The sequence below is a fragment of the Malaclemys terrapin genome, chromosome 4, assembly GCF_027887155.1.
Source record: "Malaclemys terrapin pileata isolate rMalTer1 chromosome 4, rMalTer1.hap1, whole genome shotgun sequence".
Taxonomy (NCBI): Eukaryota; Metazoa; Chordata; order Testudines; family Emydidae; genus Malaclemys; species Malaclemys terrapin.
The window spans coordinates 122,337,761-122,359,619 of record NC_071508.1 but is presented as its reverse complement, the minus strand read 5'-3'; the positions used below and the strand labels follow the sequence as shown (position 1 = coordinate 122,359,619).

General features: G+C 41.9%; 1 protein-coding gene across 4 annotated transcripts in view; it reads left to right on the top strand.

Moving 5' to 3' along the window:
• TTC7B (tetratricopeptide repeat domain 7B) overlaps positions 1-21,859 on the top strand; it is a 325,154-nt gene that overhangs the window by 38,792 nt on the left and 264,503 nt on the right. For all 4 annotated transcript variants that reach the window (XM_054028276.1, XM_054028275.1, XM_054028274.1 and 1 more), the window contains one exon: positions 18,014-18,144. In XM_054028276.1, the coding sequence (XP_053884251.1) occupies positions 18,014-18,144 (131 nt within the window). The remainder of the gene's footprint in view (positions 1-18,013; positions 18,145-21,859) is intronic.

Here is a 21,859-nt window from a genome sequence, read left to right as displayed (position 1 = left end):
AGTTTGCTAGAGAAGGCATGGTCAAAGAAATACTACTTGCACTTACAGCAGAAGGTGGTGAAGTTTGTGATGATCCTTAGTTCTTGTTGCGAGTTCATTCCACAGTCTTGGGTTGGGGCCCAGGGAAGCTTTGTCTCCTGCACAGATGAGCTTTACCCTGGGATAGAGAGTTCCATTGTGCCAGGGAAGTGAAATTGTCAATCACAGTCTTCATCAAATGTTCGATTGCTGCTGTATATTATTGTTTTGTCTTGAATCTGTATTTTTTTAAACCCATGTGTGATGGGGTTGGGACTCGTCCCCTGGCGCCTCCTACTGGTTGTCTCGGGAATTAGATCTGTCCAGTGGAGCGCCCCCTCCTGGTGGTGTCCCGTCCGTTGTCTCGCCCTCGGTTGGTGTGTGGACCCACGTCACTCTCCGGCTTGCGGCGTCCTCTTCCGGACCACTGCCCTCCGGCAGTGCCCTTTAGTCCATCCACACCCCCTTCCGGGGGGAGGGGGGAGGGTAAACAGGAGTCTTTGCACTGGCCTCAGCAGCCTGCCACAACCCCCTAGTCTAGCCCCTCTTACGTCAGGGGGCAGGTTGCAGCCTGACTCGGCCACTGCTCCACGGCCCGGTGCAGCACAAGGAGGAAATGGGGGGACCCAGGCTCGCCCGCTACTCTGGGTCACGACCCAGGGACCCTCTAATGGCAGCCTCTCAGCCCTCCTTCTCTCCCCTTGCCTTCAGCCTTCCCTGAGTCACTTCCCCTCTGACCCCCATTGCACCCTCTGGGGCCTTCTACTCAGGGCTGGCAGTCTGGCAGGTATCAGGCTGAAGCTCCACTCTGCTTCCCTGAGCTTGCCCAGCACTGCGCTGTCCTGGGTGCTGGTCTCCTGCTCAGGAGACAGACCTTCCTCCCTGAAGGTCTGGGACAGACTGACTCTCTTCTCTCAGAGCAGTCTTTTTATAGGGCTGAGCCTGGCCCTGATTGGCTGTCTCCAATCCGGGCCCTGATTGGCTCCCAATAAGCCCTTCCCTTATTGGCTGCACAGGCGCACTGGCCTGTTGCAGCCCCCTCTAGCATGGGGGTGGGGCAGACACCCCATCACACCATGTATGGTAGCATGGACAAAAATTAACAAGTAAACCTTGACCTTGATATAATACTTCCATTTCTAAAGCATCCTTTATAGTAGGTTCTCAGAGTGCCTTAGAGTCATAAATGAAATTAGCCTCACAACAGCAATGTGTGATAAATATTAACAACCCAATTTTACAGTGGGGGAAACTGAGCAATAGAGAGATTAAGTGACTTGTCTAGAGTGATGCAGGAAGTCTGATGCAAAGCTGTGACCTGGCCTTAGGTCTCCAGACTCCTGGTCGTGTGCTCTGAACCACAAAGTCAACCTTTTTTTTTCTCTATGTAGAATCTTAATTGCACTAATACAGGCAAGTCTGTTTTAAATGAAGGCTTGAAACCAATTCAATAAAAGTGCTAATTTGGATTATGCTGGACCCTCAGATGAATGAAAAAGTTTGAATAATAACACCCAACACTTACATAGTTACATTGAAAATATTTCAAGTATCTGCAGGAAGTTTTAGTTAGTAAATGTCAAAGACAGAAAATCTGTTCATTACCAGTTTTTGTAACCACTAAGCAACCAATCTCTGGAGCTCCTTCGTGTTAGTGGGTGGTGCCACTGTAAAGAGTGAGCTGTCACAGCGAATGTGGAAACCCAAGGAGTAGCAATATTTTTGGCAGAGGTTTCTGTGTTACCAGGAGAAACCTGGTAGCTATTGGTCTCCATTTTAGGTCATGTGAAAGAGGGTTTAAAAGTTATTTATTCACTCCTTTACACAACATCATCTGGTGCCAGGAGTATAGTATTGCAAGCAAGGCAGCACTGGTGCCATGGAAGACTGCCAAAAAATCTGTTAGTTTAATCTACAGCTGGTTTGTTTTGGGTGGTTGGTGTTGGTGTCCCCTATTTCCTCTTGGCCAGAGAAGGTAAGGTGGAAAATCATTTAATATAAAAATACTAAGAACACACCCACCTACCAAAAAGAGAGGAGAGAAATCAAGGGATTATAAAGCTGGTCTCTAGCTTCAGCAGGTCAGAGCAAGACTCAGTTGCTGGTTAGATCTCAACTCAGAAGTTTGAGCCAGAGTGACTTTTTGCCCTTTTTGCAGGATTGGCTGTTTTATGACTTACTACTGGAACTTTTAAATGCAGATAAATGTATTTTTTAATGGGGCCCTAAATGAAAATTTCACTTTTGATATCTACAGTGGCATCTTTTGACTACTTCTGCCTTTCTTCTCTTCACTGTTTCCATAGGTCTACAGCCCATATCATCCCCATTTCAAATGGAGTGTGACTGCCATTTTTAAATGTGATTGTAGGGCATTTCTCTACCACACCTTACTTTGCTGTCCTTCTGTCTTATGTTGTGCTGTTGCTTGCAGCCTGCGTTCCCCTTCCACTCTCACTTATGGGTCATGACAAGACCAGGATGGGACCAGCAAGGGATTTTGGAGACTGTAAAAAATATTTGGGCTAGTCATGAATGTTGTCGTTGTTATCCTGGAAAAATATAACATTGCTAGCAGAATACTGCTTCAGATTTGAGCTGGTTGGAAAAATTCCAAAGAAATTTGTCAAAATTGAAATGGCGTGCAAAATGGTTTGAGTTTTCTGAAGCTTCAACAGAGCCCAGGCAGGATTCCGTTGGAAACCTGGCTGGTTTCCTGCCATCTCATCTGCTTGGCTCCTTGCAGCCTGCCAGGCAGACTGCCTTGAAGTCAGGGATCCTAGGGCTTTCTGGGTTTATGACTCTGGGACAGCTCATCAGGTCGACTGCCCTGGAGCTGGGACTCCATTCTCTTTTGTGGGGACTTTTGAAACATTTGGTTTTCATTCCAAATCAGAATGAAACCAAATTTCAACATCTCAAAATCATCTGCAAAATGGAATAATGTTTCTTTGCCCAGCTCTGCTTCAGATGTTATTGGCGTGCATATCACATATGCCAGAAACGGTAGATTTGATTTAATCATGGATTTTAGGAAGACTCAATTTAATCATGGATTTCTACATAAAAGTGCATTCTTGTTGATTGTTAAAACTTTAATACATATTCTTCACAACTCAGAGATAGATGTAGGTTTCATTTTTAGAAGGTACACACTATACATTTTTAAAGAGATTTATTTTGAAAACTTTTCAGATTAGTTTTACAGCTACATCAGAAAATGAATGATTGGTTATTTCATTTACCAAAGGTAATTGAAGGAGATATTTATGAAGTCATTGGGAGGTGAACTATCTCCAATTCAACATGTTAATCATTAATATTTGGAGGATTTTCTTGCCATGCTGTATTAGGAGGAGAACATCACCAGACAGACATTTATATAGTTTTATTTAACTGTTTCTCACCTCTACATATTTATTTATTTATTTAAAACATTTTTGTTGTTAACAAGCATGTTATCTCTGGAGACACAAATCCACAATTTGAGAACTGCAAAATTAAGCATCTCTGATGGTATCTTCTAGACTGAGCACTGAATCCCATTGGGTAGATAGAAAGAGTAACCATAAGATTGGGTCCCTTATCCATGAACTATTGGAACTCATTTACAAAACTTTTCTTAAACGTTACATGAATATATTGTGTTGTACTATAGAATTAGAATTTATAATCCCTATTCCATGATGAGATATCTTTGAGCTATAATGTATCTTAATTAAAATTATCTTTAGATAGGTTTTTTCCTCAAAAAGCATTCTATTAAAAAATCTGATTTAAATAAAAAAAAATCTGATCTTTTTATTTTTTAAAGCATTGATTTTTATCCACCCTGGCCAGAAATTCTGGTGCTGAAATGATTTAGGGAAGAAACATGCCTAGAGCTCTCTGGATTTTTGTATTCGGATGTGTAACTTTTTCATTTCTGTAAGAATTGAATTGTAAGAATCAGTGTTATATTGGCATTTTTGTACCTGGTATTTTTATGAGGATATTTAGAGTTATAGCTAAACAATGAAAACCTCTGTAATACCAGGTCATAGTTGCCATTACTAGCATTAATTTGCCATAGCAGTTAGTTTTTCTATTTTGTACTTTAAACTTTGGCAGTTCTGAGATGTTGTGACACTGGGCATATTTATAGATCATTCAGACTCGTACTTTATTCCTCCTTGTTTTACAGTGTTCATCTATTTTATGCTTTCATTTGAGTGATGACTAGTAGTTACAGTAGTGATATATAGTAGTTAAAGCATTAGCAAACCACAGTTTTGATGTTAAATGTAGGATTGTTTTGATTAAATGAATGAGTTGAGTATCAAGAAGAGTTATTTGAGATGTTTTATAAAATTCAGAAACAGATATGAACTTTGCCAACCTTTGTTAAAAGATAAATTTTATATTATTCTTAATTGGAATAAGAAATGGGTCCAACCCCTACTCCTCTCCTTGATAAACTGTTTCTGAGACTCACTTCTTGAAGATCTCAAACTTTAATTTAAAAATACTTCAAAATTTAAAATGATAAACAATATTTATTTTCCATTCAGTCCCTTTCATAGGTTTAAAATTACATTTATTTAAATACTGTTTTTGTCATTTGGCAAACACTATATATCTGTTTTAAAACCTGCAGTTTCATATGGAATACAGCTACAGGTCAACACAACTTGCTTGTACTTTCTTGGTGTAGTTGCAATCATCAGTTACATTATCTCAGCTCTAGGAAAAACCTGTGTTTGATTAGTTTGTGCTCCCTCTGCTGGCTGGTCTTGTAGCAGCAAAGCAGAAGTATTACACAGAGTCACTCATAAATACAGTAGTGGCATATTTGCAAACAGAGGTGGATTTAAAATCAAATTGTACTTGGGAACAGTTGTTGTGGGTTCTTTGTGTCTTCATAATTGCACTTGATGCTTAGCCATCAGGATGATAGGCATCTTATAACAATACCTTAACTTGTTGTTTCCCATCCTGGAGACATGCTGGTCTAGTCCAGAAAGGACATGAGCAGACGAGGGTGAGGGACAGTGAGGGTGGGGACCTGCATGGCCCTGTATCCAAACCATTATGGCAAACATTTTGCTTTAAATATAGCAGTAGGTAGATCCTTGAAATTTGCCTTCTCATCCTGCAGCAAAGCAGTGCCCAATATAGCTAGCCACAGGAGCAGCTAATATGTATGCTCTAAAGGGTCAGGAAACCGTTCACCAGCTCAGATTTTGTATGTGCTCTCACAGCATGCAACTCAGCTGTAACAACATGTGTCCCTGGCCGTATTACACAAGGGAGCAAAAGTATGTGTCACTGGCCGTATTATACAAGGGAGCAAAAGCAAGAAAATGCTCAAATTAATACAAATATGAGAAGAAATAAAATGAAATGGAGGAAAAATGAGAGACACAAAGTGAGGGAAGGTACTGTACGGGAAAAAAAAATAGAGGAGTTAACTGTGCCAGGGTATGGCTTGAGGAAATATGGGGAAGGGGCTCCGACCCCCAGGTCTATTGTAAGCAGGGAGGCCAGCAACAGAGATTGAGAACTGCCACCGTTGGCAGACCAGATCACTGTTTTGGATCTTAAGTATCCATTTCATTGGTTTATATTTACTTTCATGAGTAAACCCTTTTAATCAGAAATGTCTAGTATACTGGGGGAAGGGGACGTTGAGGGAACTTGACACATTTTATGGTGTCTGAAATGAGATAAACATTCTGAATCCATAACAGAATAATTGAAGACCTTGAGAGGGTTTTATTATATGGTTTGTGCCTGATGTCTGCCCAGTTCTGAACTTCCCTTGTATCTTATTCCCTGTAATTGTAAAGGAAATTGAGGCAGACAAGACTGCAAAGGTAGGATGGGAAAAAAGTGATGCTGTTACCCTACAGTAATTATTTTAGAAGGATATATTAGGAGTCTGCTTTAATAAAGGTTGAAGCGGATATTGTCTCCAATAATAAGTTCTACAGGCTTCAACGATAAATTAATTAAATAAATGTAGTGAAAAATAAATAAATGTTGTCATGTAGACCATTTTGAAAATCTGTTTTCTGTTTTTCCTGGCAAATTTTTTTGTTTCTTTGAGAAAGAAGTGATGAGATTCTTGCAAGTAGAATATCTTTTCCAATGGGACACTCAAGATAAACTGTTCTTTAGAGGAGCGTAACACTTATCTGTAACAGGCTTAAATAACAAACATTTAGTTAACTGGCAAATAAGTTTATTGAAATGTTATGTACCATCGCTGATTCTGTTTCGGTAGTTCAGAAGACAGAGTAGGAATATGAATTTCTGGTGCTACCCCTGGCCCTTGAATTAGTGAGTCTCCTGAAAGGGCTTGCAAATGAAAATTAGGACGCAAGGTGGGTGAGGTAATATATTTTATTGGGTCAACTGCTGTTGGTGAGAGAGGCAAGTTTTTGAGCTACACAGAGCTCTTCTTCAGGTCTGGGAAAGGTACGAAGACTGTCACAACTAAATGCAAGTTTGAACAGATAGCACATGTTCTAAGGCAGTGGTCTTTTTTGATCGCGCACCCCTATCAGTAAAAAAATTTTGGGCACACACCCCCTGCCACCACCCCAAACCGATGAAGCCCCCCCCCCAAAAAAGCGCTCCTCCTGCCTGCAAGGATCCTCTTGCGCACCCCACTTTGGAGACCACTGTTCTAAGGGACCATTCAAGAGGAAGTGGTTCATTAATACCTCCGTATTCATGGGACAAAAAAAGGGGCTAGTGGGTTAAAGATTGTAGTAAGCCATAATATTAATTATAATATTGATTGATTAATAGTAGACACTGGATTATGGTTTATTACAACAATCTGTAACCCTCTAGCCCCCCTTTTTCTCCTATGACTTACTGGGTCATTAATTGGCCTCTTAACAGTGAATGGTCCATTAGAATATGTAACTACTTATGTGTACCTCTTTGTTCTATCTTATATTTAGTTGTGACACTCTTAGGCTAGGTCTACACTACCCACCTGAATCGGCGGGGAGAAATCGACCTCTCGGGGATCGATTTATCGCGTCCCGTCGGGATGCGACAATCGATCCCCGAATCGATGCTCTTACTCCACCAGCGGAGGTGGGAGTAAGCGCCGTCGACAGGAAGCCGCAAAGGTCGATTTTGCCGCCGTCCTCACAGCGGGGTAAGTCGGCTGCGATACGTCGAATTCAGCTACGCTATTCACGTAGCCGAATTTGCGTATCTTAAATCGACTCCCCCCTGTAGTGTAGATGTAGCCTTAGTACTTTTCCCCAAACCTGAAGAAGAGCTCTGTGTAACTCGAAAGCTTGTCTCTCTCATTAGCAGCAGTTGGTCCAGTAAAAGATACTATCGCACCCATCTTGTCTCTCTAATATCCTGGGACCAATATGGCTACAGCAACACTGCATGCAAATGAAAATTGCAGTTTAAAGGTAAATCTCTTCTGCCAAAACTGCAAAACTCATACATTTTCATTTTATTAGAGGAGACTATTTTTGTTAACATTAGTTATTACATTACAGTAAATTAAAAGACAAATTGTGGCAACCTTAACTAGAAGGCTGTGTGAATGTGAGGGATGCCATATGCAGTGGTGTTGTAGCCATGTTGGTCCCAAGATATTAGAGAGACAAGACGGAGGGTGGATGGTGTTTTATTGGACCAACTGCTGTTAGTGTGAGTGACAAGCTTTTGAGCTACAGAGTTCTTCTTTAGGTCACTGATCAGGCTTTTGCTGGCTGGAGCCCAGGCTCTAGGATCCTGCGAGGTGAGAGGATTCCAGAGCTTGGGCTGCAGCTGGAACCAGACTGTTTACACCTCAGTTAAACAGCCCCTCAGCCCAAGCAACGCGAGCCCAACTCATCTGGCACGGGCCAGCTGCGGGTGTCTAATTGCATTGTAGACATAACCTCTCTCACCAACAGAAGTTGGTCCAATAAAAGATATTACCTCACCCTCCTTGTCTCTAGAGATGTCATATGTAAGTTTAGACCCTTTCATTACACAGATTGCACCTATATTGCTGCAGACTGGTTCATGTCTCACATTTCCTGGTCAAATGTCTGTTTATATTTAGAGGGTGTAAGATGAGTAAGGTAAAACTCTTTTGACTGCTGCTGACCCCATATTCAAATTTAATGTTGTATTTGATGAGCTAAGTGATTGGCTATTAATTAGTTCTATTTGCAGAAACAGGCAAACACTCATTAGGTTCAGTGAAAGTGTCAGGTGAAACAGTTGAGTTACTCCTTTTGCAGTTCACAAAAGATGCTGCATTTAACTTTAAGCTCTCTGGATTGTAATCAGATCTGTGTGTTCAGCAGCAGTCAGAAAAGACATGAGTAGCCTGTGGCAGGGGTCATCAAAGTAGATCTTCAGAGAAAAATGTTAAAGGAATACTTAGTTACCTATGTTGCTAATAACGTCATAGATGTTTAGTTCTCAACCTGTTCCATACCATGATCCTGTGTTACTACAGAAAACAGTTTCAAGATCATCCTCCTATCTAACCATAAAGAGAAGGTGGTTGCAGCTGCCTTGGATCTGTTCACAACTCCTCGGTTGAGTACCTATGTAGTATATTTTTAAAGGTGAAACTATTTTAAAAATCCATTTTTACTGGTAATGAAGCTCCTATTGCTTTTTTAGTTTGTTTGGACTTGAAAAAACAATGGAGTTAGTTTCACTTTCAGGATCTTAGTAGGTCTGCGTCGTCAAAAAATTTGAGGTTTAGATATTTAGATTTGTTCTGCACTGGGATGAAAGTGAGATTCTGAATTTTTTTGTGCAAAAAGAGTGACCCACCCTAAAATAGACAGTAGTCCAATGGTTGGGAGAGACCCAAGTTCAAGTCCTTGCTCTGAATCAGGGAGAGCAGGGACTTGAAGCTGACTTTTTCATAACCCAGGTAAGTGCCCGAACCACTGCGATATTGGCTATTCTGCTCCTTTCCCTCTCCCCAACTTCTATCCTGGACCTGAGAAACCATCCTGGCAAAAGTTTTGTCAAAACTCATATGCTTCTGTGAAAAGTTTTGGTTTCAACAAAGTGGCATTTTCCAACCAAAAAAAATGTCTCTGAAAATTTCCCAACCAGCATTAGTTCTTAGTGTTGCAGGGTTGGCATATCAAATACTGCATGAAAATGTCTAGTTGTTTAAAAACTAATTTCTTTGGGATTTTTGTTAAGTATTGAAACTCCAATTTTTTGGTTGCAAGCTTTATAGAAGATTGATTTTTACCAAAAAAAAAAAAAGTTTTTTGGCCAAATTCCAATTGACTGTGTACTGTTGAGCTGCTGCCCTTGTCTACCCAGCCCAGGAGTCAGCTCAGAGTCTGGATCTAGCCCTCTTTCTCCGGGCTTCATTTATTGGAGGCACTGACAATAGACAATCTTCAGCAACACTCCCAAAATAAATAATGTAACATAAATGCAGCAACTAAACCAGGTCCTTTCCCCAGATGCAGGGGCTTCCTTGCTAGAGTCTCCCTGTTCCTGGCAGCTCTTCCCCAGTCCTACAGACCATTTGCCTGGGAGTCTCCCTGCTCCAGGACCTGCCACAGGAGCCAACTTGCTTCCTGTAGCTCTCCTTCCTCAACTGAGCTCTTTCAGCATTCATAGAAGTCAGGTGCTCATCAGGCAATCACCTGAGCTCTTGAAAACCACCAGGCCCCACCCAGTTCTTAACAGGGAACTGCTGCAGAACCGGGCTGGCTGACTGTCCCCAAGCCTTGTAGCCCTTAAAAGGACAGACATCCCTGTTTTACAGTACACTTAAACTAAGTAAACTTTTTTATGAGCACGACAGGAGCAGCTGAACACGATTATATTTAAAATAACATAGTATATGTTTGACACAGTCATTTTATTACAGTTCTTAAAGATGATGTACAAAGGAACAAAAAAAAGGGGGTTGGGCCTTTATTCACAGATTCCAGTGCCAGAAGGGACCATTGTGATCATCTAATCTAGTCTTACCTCCTGTATAACACAGGCCATAGAACCTCCCCAAAATAATTCCTAGAGTGCATGTTTTAGAGTAACATGCAATCTTGATTAATAATTGTCAGTAATGGAGACTCCACCATGGCCCTTGGTAATTTGTTTCACTGGTTAATTACTCTCATACTTAAAAATGTATGCCTTATTTCCACTCTGAATTTGTCTAGCTTGATCTTTCAGCCATTGGGTGGTGGTATACCTTTCTCTGCTAGATTGACGAGCCCATTATTAAATATTTCTTCCCTATATAGGTACTTATAAACTGTGATAAAGTCACCCCTTAACCTTCTATTAAGCTAAATAGACTCAAAGAGCTCAATTAACAGTTTTCTAATCTGTTGATGATTTTCTTGGCTCTTCTCTGAACCATTATCTTTTTTGCTGTGTTCCCCTCCCTTGCTAGAAAGGTATTTTATAAATACCAGCAAGGAAACAGGAGAAGTATTTATTTTTTAGAAGGCATTTTTAAAAAATAGTTAAGACAGAGTATTTGATGATTGCACTATTAGAAACTGAATTTGTTGAAATAAGTTATTTTAATAAAATCAGATCGGCAGTATCATTTTAAGTGTAGACACCTTCTGTAGAAGTTCCTGGGTAGCATAAATTCAATGTAAAGCTTTAAATTTTTTTTTTAACATGTCTAGTAATATATTGGTAAATGGAGAAGTTTCAGCCTAAATATAGGTAGAATATTTAGCTTAGTTTTTACAAAAATTACTATATAGGAACGATTACTATATAAGTCGGCTTGAACATTTGTCAGTATTCCCTTGCACATCTATTGAAAGCTTGTGTGTTGTGCATAGGGACACACTTACAAAGATGCACTTTTATAGTAGTTTGGACAAGAAATTCTGAATATTAGAACTGAAAAACTTTCGAGAGATCAGGCATCTTTTTGATGCTTGTTAAATAATTCACCTTTTAAAAAATGTCACATGTTCATTTACTGATGTGTAAAATGGAGTATTTTTCTGTCCATTTCTTTGGGCTTATTAAATGAGTGTATTGCAATAATTCCCAAAGTGTGGTCCATGGAACATTTGATAGCAGTGCGTGGAGTGGACAGGCTGGTCTCATGGTACTGGCTTTCCTAATTTGCTGCTTCTTCCATGCCTTCCATTACAAAAAGAGAGCCTGGAAAGGCAGCTGCAAACCAAGAGGAGAAACCAGTTTTGCTGTCTCTGCTTGTGGCTGCTGCTACATTGCAGGAGAAGAGGAAATGGAAGCCACTGTCAGAAGCTAGAGCTGCCACTCATGAGCAGAGAGGAATTTTCAGAGGAGAAGAGCATGAGGTGTCAGGGCAGTATGTTTAGAGGAATAGAATGAAGTTACTGGGCAGTGTATCTGGCTAGTAAAAAAGGTGTCAGGGAAGCACATGCAAAGGGAGTGGAGGAAGTGGGCTAGGCATCAGAGACTGGTAGTGTATAATTTAAAACATGCTAAACTGGCCAAGATTAAAATATATACCACCATCTACACTAGTTATAAAATGTGCATATTGGAAGGCGTTAGTCTAGCAACTTCTAATGGCTTTTTAAATTCTAGTATCTATAAAACCTGTGTTTGCAATAGTTGAAAACTGTTTTTGGTTGAAGGATTTGTATCTTAGCTACTTGGATTGTTTAGCTAACAAACTGCAGTAGAAAGTGAGGGTTGTGTACTGATTAGAGCAGGCGTTCTCAAACTGGGGGTCGGGACCCCTCAGGGGGTCACGAGGTTATTACATGGGGGGTCGTGAGCTGTTAGCCTCCACCCCAAACCCTGCTTTGCCTCCAGGATTTATAATGTTACAAATTAAATATTTAAGGGGGTGGTCGCACTCAGAGGCTTGCTATGTGAAAGGGGTCACCAGTACAAAAGTTTGAGAACCCCTGGATTAGAGCATCGTACTGAGAGATTAGAGTCCTGGACATGTTCTCTATCTCTGAACAGACATACTCTATAGTCTTGAGTAAGTTCCTTTATTCAATTTCCTCCTCTATAACCTAAGTGTAATGATACCTGCCTCACACGAGTGTGGGCTTAATACATGTTTGGAAAGCATTTTGAGCTCCTTAACTAAAAGGACATGCAAAGAATAACATATTTTATGTATATTCATATTAAGTCAATATGTGAATAAATGTATTTTGCTCAATTATGGATATAATGATCTGGTCTGTGTGTGTTACACGTCCCCTTTGATGTTTGACCCATACAGGATGCGTGTCTGTTACAGTCTCCAGCTTGGCACTGTAGCTCAGTCTGTAGAAACGTGTCTCCAGTTCAGTCCCAATGTGCTGACCAAGATGGCAGTTGTCAGATCGGCATTAGTAAAATATCGAAAGCTGACCCTTGGCTTATGTAGCAATATTTTTCCATGTATGCAGCTTTTTTAAAATGGTATTGATGATGATGGTGTAAGTGAGGCATCTAATTGCAGTAAAAAGGAAGCTATTAGATAGTTGTTCGTATAATGTAACAATGCCCACCTCTGGATCCTGCAGGATCCAATCACTTCATCTCATCTGAATGATGTGGATAGTGAATTAATAGAAAACCTGTACTCTTATATGATGTAAATAGATGGTGGTAGCATTATTCAGCTCTAAACATGGCCCAAATAATACTTTAAAAATGCAGCATAGCATTTAGATGTTATATCATGAAAATAATTATAATGGATATTACTTATCTAGCAAATGGTATCTGGTTATAGCAGGCGGTATTCAATTGCTCTCCCACATGTGGTGAGAGTTAGATGTTAAAAAAAGGCTTAATACATCTCTCATGTACCTGGCATTGAGTACCAGATAACTGTTAAAATCCATTGTATATCTGATATTCTTTGTGGAACAAGGCTTCTGTTTGCCTCTGGCCATTTTTATACTTCTTACAAGGAGAGATTCTGCAATGTGCTTGTGAGGTGCAGTACAGTACAGAACTCCTAGCCACGGTGGAGGGAAGGGTTAAGGTGGCTTTAAACCATCTTTGCACCCTCCTCATCCTGCGCTGCTCTGCAAGTCCTGTCATAATTTCAACAGTCCTGGGGGTATGCCTGGTAGATCAGCCCAGGGAAATTGCCTTATGGACCATGGCACTGACTAGAATCTCCACACTGAGGGTGTTGCCCTTAATGCCATGCCTTGTGAAAGGGAGCTTGAAAAGTTAGTTTTATGGCTGCCTTCCTCTGTTCCTGTGCTGAGGGAATCCTTCCCAGCCAGATCTGGGGTTTTTAGAGTCCCTTTATGCCTATCCTGCCCTCAGACCCTATGTAAAGAAGTCAGAGCAGGGCTAAGGATCTTGCCCAAACTGTTTAGACTCATAGACTTTAAGGTCAGAAGGGACCAGTATGATCATCTAGTCTGACCTCCTGCATGATGCAGGCCACAAAAGCTGACCCACCCCCTTTCTCTTGACTCAGCTGTCGAAGTCCCCAAATCCTGTGATTTAAAGACTTCAAGTCGCAGAGAATCCTCCAGCTAGCAACCCCCGCCCCATGCTGCGGAGGAAGGCGAAAAACCTCCAGGGCCTCTGCCAATCTACCCTGGAGGAAAATTCCTTCCCGACCCCAAATATGGCGGTCAGTAGAACCCCGAGCATGCAGGCAAGATTCTCCAGCCAGACCCTCATTGACCATTGATACTATTTACCAGGGATGGCACGCTATTGATTAATTGACTAAAATCACGTTATCCCATCAAACCATTCCCTCCATAAACTTATCAAGCTTCATCTTAAAGCCAGAGAGGTCTTTCACCCCCACTGTTTCCCTCGGAAGGCTGTTCCAAAATTTCAGCCCTCTGATGGTTAGAAACCTTCGTCTAATTTCAAGCCTAAACTTCCCCACCGCCAGTTTATATCCATTCATTCTCATGTCCACATTAGTACTGAGCTGAAATAATTCCTCTCCCTCCCTGGTATTTATCCCTCTGATATATTTAAAGAGAGCAATCATATCCCCCCTCAGCCTTCTTTTGGTTAGGGTAAACAAACCGAGCTCCTCGAGTCTCCTTTCATACGACAGGTTTTCCATTCCTCTGATCATCCTAGTGGCCCTTCTCTGTACCCGTTCCAGTTTGAGTTCATCCCTTTTAAACATGGGAGACCAGAACTGCACACAGTACTCCAAATGAGGTCTCACCAGTGCCTTGTATAACGGAAGCAGCACCTCCTTATCCCTACTAGATATATGTTTAATGTTATGCTACGTAAGCTGTTACATTGATTTTCAATATGTTGTTCCTGAAGATACTTAATTCAGTCCTGTGTATCATTAACTATATATTTCAATACATGGAATTATATAGTGAGACTAATAAAATTATTTAACAAGTTACTTGTTGCTCCACTGTGTGTGTGTGTGCGCGCGCGCATGTGTGTGTGTATGTGTGTGTTGTTGGTATCTGTCCTTCTAATACCTACCCATCAATGAACACTACTTTCTGTAGGATGGAATGTCATGGTCAGATGTGCTCCAGCATGTTACTGGCTGCACACTATGATTACTGCCTCCAGAGCATATCTGCCCACATTTGTGGTTAAAAAACAAAGGGAGAAAAATGTGTTGAACTACAAGAAAAAATACAAACATTACAACCTTCAACTTCCTGAACTTTCGTCTTCAAAATACTTTGCTACTTTCTTCTTACACACGCTCCTGCCTTGCTCAGACATTTAAATCAAGGAACCATTAACTTGATCATTTCACCTTACCTTGGCTACTGTGGTGGTTTCTGGGCAAAGGATATGTCTGTTGAATAACTTAAATACTGGAAAAAGATGTTTTTGCACTAGGCTGTCATGATACATCATATATTTACAAAAATACTGCAACTTGCTTCCGCTGAGTTAGTTACTGCAGTAGATGCTACAGTATGCTTATAAAAGGGTGGCGTGCCCTTGGGTTGGAGAGCCTGGGGCTAATCCAGCCCTCATTACAAGATGAGCCCACCTGAGAGGAATCAAGAGCTCCATGTATAAAAGGCAGCAGGAAGCTGCAGGGTGTGCAATAGAGAGAAGTAGCTAGGACTGCCAGAGGCACGAGTCCAGCCAATAAGCAAAGGGAAGCCCAGAAAACAGGAGGCTATGGAGCTGGAACTCAGGGAAATCTTTTGAGTTGTTTTCGTGACAAACTCTATTGCCAGCTGGGTAAAGACTCAAAGGATTTTGGTCTGAGAAGGGGACTGGAAACTGAGTTCTTGAAGTAGAAATAGAGGCAGGATGGTAGTCATGGGCTGAGGCAGAGGGTTGGGGTGTGGAGAGTGAGGACTCTGACTGGGGGTGCGGGATTGGAAACTGAGTTCTTGAAGGGGAAATAGAGGCAGGATGGTAGTCATGGTGCTATGCCAGGTCGTCAGCGGGATCTCTGAACCCTCTGCTACCAAGGAGAGAAGTAGTCCTAGAAGGAGCAACCCAAAAAAAGGGGAGATGAAAGTGTTTGTCCTCCTATTAGCAAAGCAGCAATAGAAAACTCAGATTCTCCTCCTGCACCTGTACAAAACCAACAGAAATAGCAGGAAGTACAGTTTGCCTTCCAACAACAGTGGCAGGAGATGCAGTGGCTCTGGCTGGGGGGTTGGGTCTGGGGTTGGGGCCAGGGACGAGGGGTTTGGGTGTGGAACGGGACTCAGGGCTAGGGCAGAGGGGTGGGGTGTGAGGGCTCTGGCTGGGGGTGCTGGCACTGGGGTGGGGTTGGGGATGAAGGGTTTGGCATGCAGGAGGGGGCTGAAGCAGAGGGTTGGGGTGTGGAGGGTGAGGGCTCTGACTGGGGGTATGGGTGCTGGGGTGGGGCCGGGATGAGGGGTTTGGGGTGCAGGCTGCCCCAGGGCTACAGCAGGGAGAGAGGACTCCCCCTAGCCTCCTCTCGCCATAGAAGCCCAGTCCTGGGGGAAGAGGCGCTTCTCCCTGGCTGTGGCAGCTCCGGGGTTGGGGCTGGGGGAGGAGGCACCTCTCCCCGGCCGCGGTAGTTCCACCTAGGCTGCCAGACCACCCTTTTTTAACAGGGGCGTCCCAAGTGTCTTATAGAGCCGTGAGTGATATCCTATCAAGCTCATACTCTGATCTAAAAGGAGCCATCTTAGATCAGCTTGGGTTACCAATAGAAGTTGCGGATAGAGCTGTTTCTGCAAGAGGCCCAGCCCCATGCAGTAATCCAGACACTATGGGATGTAACTGGCCAATGGCTGAGCTTGGAAATGAATTTGTTAGTGGGAATAATGGACTTAGTTGTCTTAGAGCAGCTCCTGCATGTTCTGCCTAGGGGGACACAATCCTGGGTAAAAAAGATTTCAACCCTGAATAGTGGTGGAGACGGTAGAGAATGCAGAGGCCTATTTAGAGGTAGAGGGACCGGAGCACATAGGCACTCTGAGTCTAGCCCAGCATTCTGATATTGACATAAAGCCAGCACCCAGGATACCCCAAGGGCAGAGAAGTCAACAGAGGAAAGGAGGGGGACTAACCTCAATCATCATGCCATAAAAGAATAGCTACTGATCCCTTATTGTCACCAAGGGGAAAAGTTTCAGAGGAGTGATGATAGAGTTACCAGTGGTGTGCTTCTGCTGCAGGCAAGTGGGACACATCCAGAAAAAGCTGCCCCCTCATGGAGTGTGACTTTGTGGGCTGCTATTTTAGTCAGGCAAGGTAGTTGAGGTCCCCTCCAAAAAGGCTATTTCTGCTAAGGGGAGGGACAAGACCTTCAGAGCTTTGTTTTCAGTGTGGGAGAAGAGGGCATAAGCAGAAGACTTACCCTCATATGGATTGGTATGGGGATGCGGGGAAAGGTGCGGGACGACCACAATTTGAGGACAGCAGGGAAGAACAGTTTTCACCAGGACTAGGAATTAGCATCCCAGGCAGTCCAGAGAGGGGCAGCATAGTACATATTTGCCAGCAGGGATTGGTGAACTCTCCATATTGGGAGGAGGACCACTAGAGGAGGAGGTTCTGACCCACTCTGTAGAGCAGGGAGACGCTTCAGGCCTCGTATCTGAAACGGTGAAACAAAGGAAGCTGAGGATGGACGAACCTTGGAGCTGCATTTGTTCCAGACAGAAAGGAGTCTTGGGAGACAGGTGCTGGTCTGGGATGTAGGGGAAATCCAAGTAGAGTCCAGAATGGAGGAAATAGGAATGCAGACCTTGTCATAGCACATAGGTGGTAACTGCCGGACTATACCCTTCTGAGAGGTGGTAGGCACCCAAATGATGACCCGTGGGATAAGAAGGGAAACAGGGTAGCCCAAGCTCCTCCATAGGGTACATGGTAGCAGTTAATTAATAAACGCCAGGTAGCCTTTGAGGAGCAAGATCACCTGCATGTCATGGTTAGTGAACTCAGGATGGTGAAGAGCTGGAAACTGTACAGACCTGGACATGAAGGGGCTGGTAACATAAGAAAAAATGGGGGAAATAGAGAGGGGGGAATTTTTTCAGGTATAGTCTGCCCTGGGGAGTGCAGCATGGTTCTGAGGGCGGTGGGGTGGGGGTATGTAACACGGTGGCTTGCCTGAGGCTTAGCCAGTCCTGGTTACAAGATGAGCCCACATGAGAGGAATCAGGTGATTCATATAAAAGGCAACAGGGAGTGTGAAGTTGAGAGATGTAGCTGGGGACTGCTGGAAGCATGAGGCCTGGCAGTCAGAAAAGAGAAGCCCAGGAAACAGGAATCTATGAGGAGCTGGAACCCAGGGAAATCTTTGTGTTTATTTTGGGACTTCTGAGTTGTTTTTGTGACCAACTCTGGTGCCATCTTGGTGAAGAGTGAATTAAAGGATTTTGGGCTGAGAAAGCAACTAGAAACTGAATGAGTTCTTAAAGGGGCCATGGTAAATAGGAAATAGGAGTGGGTGGTGGTCTCGATGCTATATTCTGTTCAAGACCACCATGCCTTAGTCGTTTTTGTTCTCCTCCTCCTCTAACGTTGCCATAGGCTAGCTTAGCATGGTTCCCAAACAGGACTATTGTTTTAACCTAAGTGTCCCTTTTAAAACTGTGTTTTTTATTTTCAGGTCTTTGTCTAGAGAAGTTGCCAATTTCCTCTTCAACTAGTAACCTCCACACGGACCGTGAACAAGAAATCATTACGTGCTACGAGAAGGCTGGAGATATTGCCCTCCTGTACCTTCAGGAGATAGAAAGGGTAAGAGGGGATAATTTGACCAGTTGAAACAACTGATCTTATTTATTACACAACAGCTTGCAGTCATCCTTAGAACAGCAGCACCTATAGTGTTTCCACATGAAACGTTCTGAGGACTGAGAGAGACTAGATTACACGGTTTAGCTTTCATTGATGTGATCAGATAACATGGTATTTAACCACAACGGAATGTTCCAAGCTCTATTTTCTCATAGACATGATGGTGAAAAGGATACACTGAAAACCTTGTAGTCCGCATGATCCTACAAATGGATTTCTTTGTTTAATTTAAAAAAAACAACAAGAATGAAATAAACCCATACCTGTAAATATCAAAAGTGAAATCCTGGCTCGATGGAGGTCAATAGCAAAATTTCCATTGACTTTGATGGAGCCAGGATTTCACCACAGTTCATTTCCCTTCCAATCCATAATGTATACTGGTGGAAAAGATCCTAAAATAGTGTTGTACTGATCAGCAAGATGCATGTCATGCCCATGGGAACAGCCAGAATAACATTTGAAGAACATATATTAATTTCATTTTATAGACATAATTCAGAGACAATGAAAGACATACCTGTAACTTCTATTTTTCATCAATAATGTAGGACTGAAAAATTCTTCAAGCAAAATGAACAAGTGAAAAAGCATAAGGTTATTAAGGGCATGTCTACACTTACAGCGTTGCAGAAGTGCAGCTGTACTGATGCAGCTGCACCACTGCAGTGTGTCTGGTGAATACGCTCCATGCTGATGGGAGAGGGCTCTCCTGTCGCTATAATAAAACAGCTTCTGCTGTTCGCGGAGGTAATGTCGGTGGGAGAAGTTCTCCCACCAACTTAGCATTGTGCACACAGCACTTATGTCGCTATAACTTATGTCGCTCCGGGGAGGTGGTTTATTCACAGCCCTGAGCGACATAAGTTATGCCGCCATAGGCTGTAATGTAGACCAATGATTTTAATTTTTAACCAATGATAAATTTAGAACGAACTGTGTTTCTGATACGCTGCACTCACTGTGCTCAGATGTAATCAAAATAAACTTTGGTCATTGTTAAAAATCTGTGACCCAGCTGTTAAGTTAAATCATAATTTATTTGCAGTAATTGCTGACATTTTACTAATAAATGTACCTTGATTTGATTTCAATAAATTAGGGTAATTTGTTAAACAATTAGAATTCTGTTTAAATAGCAGATTTCTTTTATAATGTAGTTCTACCAGTCTTTGAACTTGAGTGCAGGTTATCGCTTTTAGCAAAGGAAAAATTAAACAGCTGGTGGAAATATTAAGAGTTAAAGTAAATTCATGTGTGTTTGACAGCAGAGCATTTTGAGTAAATGTAATAGTCTTATATAGGAACAAGACTGTTTAATTAAAAGTGAATGTTCTTCAAGCATTGCCTGCATGGATCCCACAGTCTGTGATGCACATAGCTGAACCACTCAGTAATAGTGTCCGTAATATAAGTAAAATTAAAATCCTTGGGGGGGAATACCAAAGAAGCCAACTACAGTAGCAGTAACTTCAGAAAGGGGAACTACACAAAAATGAAGAAGTGAGTTAAATGGAAATTTAAAAGGAACAGTCATAAAAGTAAAATGCTTGCAAGCTGCATGGAAACTTTTTAAAAACACCATAATAGAGGCTCATATTAAATGTATACCCCAAATTAAAAAAACCTAGTAAGAGGACCAAAAAAGTGTAACCATAGCTAAACAGCAAAGTAAAAGAAGCAGTTAGAGGCCAAAAGGCATCCTTTAAAAATTGAAAGTCAAATCCTACTGAGGAAAATAGAGAGGAGCATAAACTCTGGCAAGTCAAATGTAAAAGTATAATTGGGCAGGCTGAAAGAGAATTTGAAGGGCAAGTAGCAAAAGACTCAAAAACAGACAGCAAAAAAATTTAAGTACATCAAAAACAGGAAGCCTGCCAAACAGTCAGTGGGGCCACTGGACAACCAAGGTGCTAAAGGAGCACTCGAGGAAGATAAGGCTATTGCGGAGAAGCTAAAGAAATTCTTTGCATTGGTCTTCACTGCAGAGGATGAGAGGGAAATTCACACACCTGAGCCATTCTATTTAGGTGGCAAATCTGAGGAACTGTCCCAGATTTAGGTGTCATTAGAGGAGAGTTTGGAACAAATCAGAAAATTAATCAATAATAAATTATCAGGACCAGATGGTGTTCACCCAAGAGTTCTGAATGAATTCAAATATGAAATTGCAGAGCTACTAATTGATATGTAACCTATCACTTCAATAAGCTTCTGTACTGATGTCTGTGGGATATTTAATGTGTTGCCAATTTTTAAAAAAGGCTCCAGAAGTGATGCTGGGAATTACAGGCCAGTAAACCTAACTTCAGTACCAGGCAAATTGGTTGAAACTATAGTAAAGAACAGAATTATCAGACACATAGATGAATGTGATTTGTTGGGGGAAGAGTCAACATGAGTTGACTAAACTAAGAGTCACTAAACTATTAGAATTCTTTGAAGGGGTCAGCAGTCATGTGAACAAGGGTGATATAGTGTACTTGGACTTTCAGAAAGCCTTTGAAATGATCCCTCACCAAAGACTCTTATCAAAGTAATCGGTCATGGGATAAGAGGGAAGGTCCTCTCATGGATCAGTAACTGGTTAAAAGACAGAAAACAAAGCATAAGAATAAATGATCAGTTTTCAAAATGGAGAGAGGTAAATAGAAGTGTCCCCCAAGGATCTGTACCGGGGTCAGTACTGTTCAACATATTCATAAATGATCTGGAAAAAGCGGTAAACAGTCAAGTGGCAAAGTTTGCAGACGATACAAAATTACTCAAGATATTTAAGTCCAAAGCAGATTGCGAAGAGTTCCAAAGGAATCTCACAAAACTGGGTGACTGGGCAACAAAATGGCAGATGAAATTCAGTGTTGATAAATTCAAAGTAATGCATGTTGGAAAACACAATCCCCACTATACATACAAAATGATGGGATCTAACTTAGTTGTTACCACTCAAGAAAGAGATCTTGGAGTTGTGGATAGTTCTCTAAAAATGTCCACTGAATGTGCAGCAGCAGTCAAAAAGGTTAACAAAGTTAGGAACCATTAGGAAAGGGATAGATAATAAGACAGTCATATCATAATGTCACTATATAAATCCATGATAGACCCACATCTTGAATACTGTGTGCAGTTCTGATCTACCTGTCTTAAAAAAAAAATGTATTTGGAAAAGGTACAGAGAAGGGCAACAAAAATGATTGGAACAGCTTCCCTATGAGGTTATAAAGACTGTGACTTTTCAGCTTGGAAAAGAGATGACTATGCGGGGATATGACAGGTCTATAAAGTCAAGAGTGGCGCGGAGAAAGTGAATAAGGAAAAGTTACTCCTTCACGTAACAGAAGAACCAGGGGCCATCCAAATAAATTAACAGGCAGCAAGTTTAAAACAAATGAAAGGAAGTACTTCTTCACAGAACACACAGTCAACCTTTGGAACTCATTGCCAGGAGATGTTATGAAGGCCAAAATTATAATGGGGTTCAATAAAGAATTAGATAAGGTCATAGAGGATAGGTCCATCAATGGCTATTAGCCAAGATGGTCAGAAGTTAAGCTCCACACTCTAGGTGTCCCTAGCCTATGATTGCCAGAAGCTGGGACTGGACGACAGGGGATGTGATCACTTGATAATTACCTCTTCTATTCATTCCCTCTGA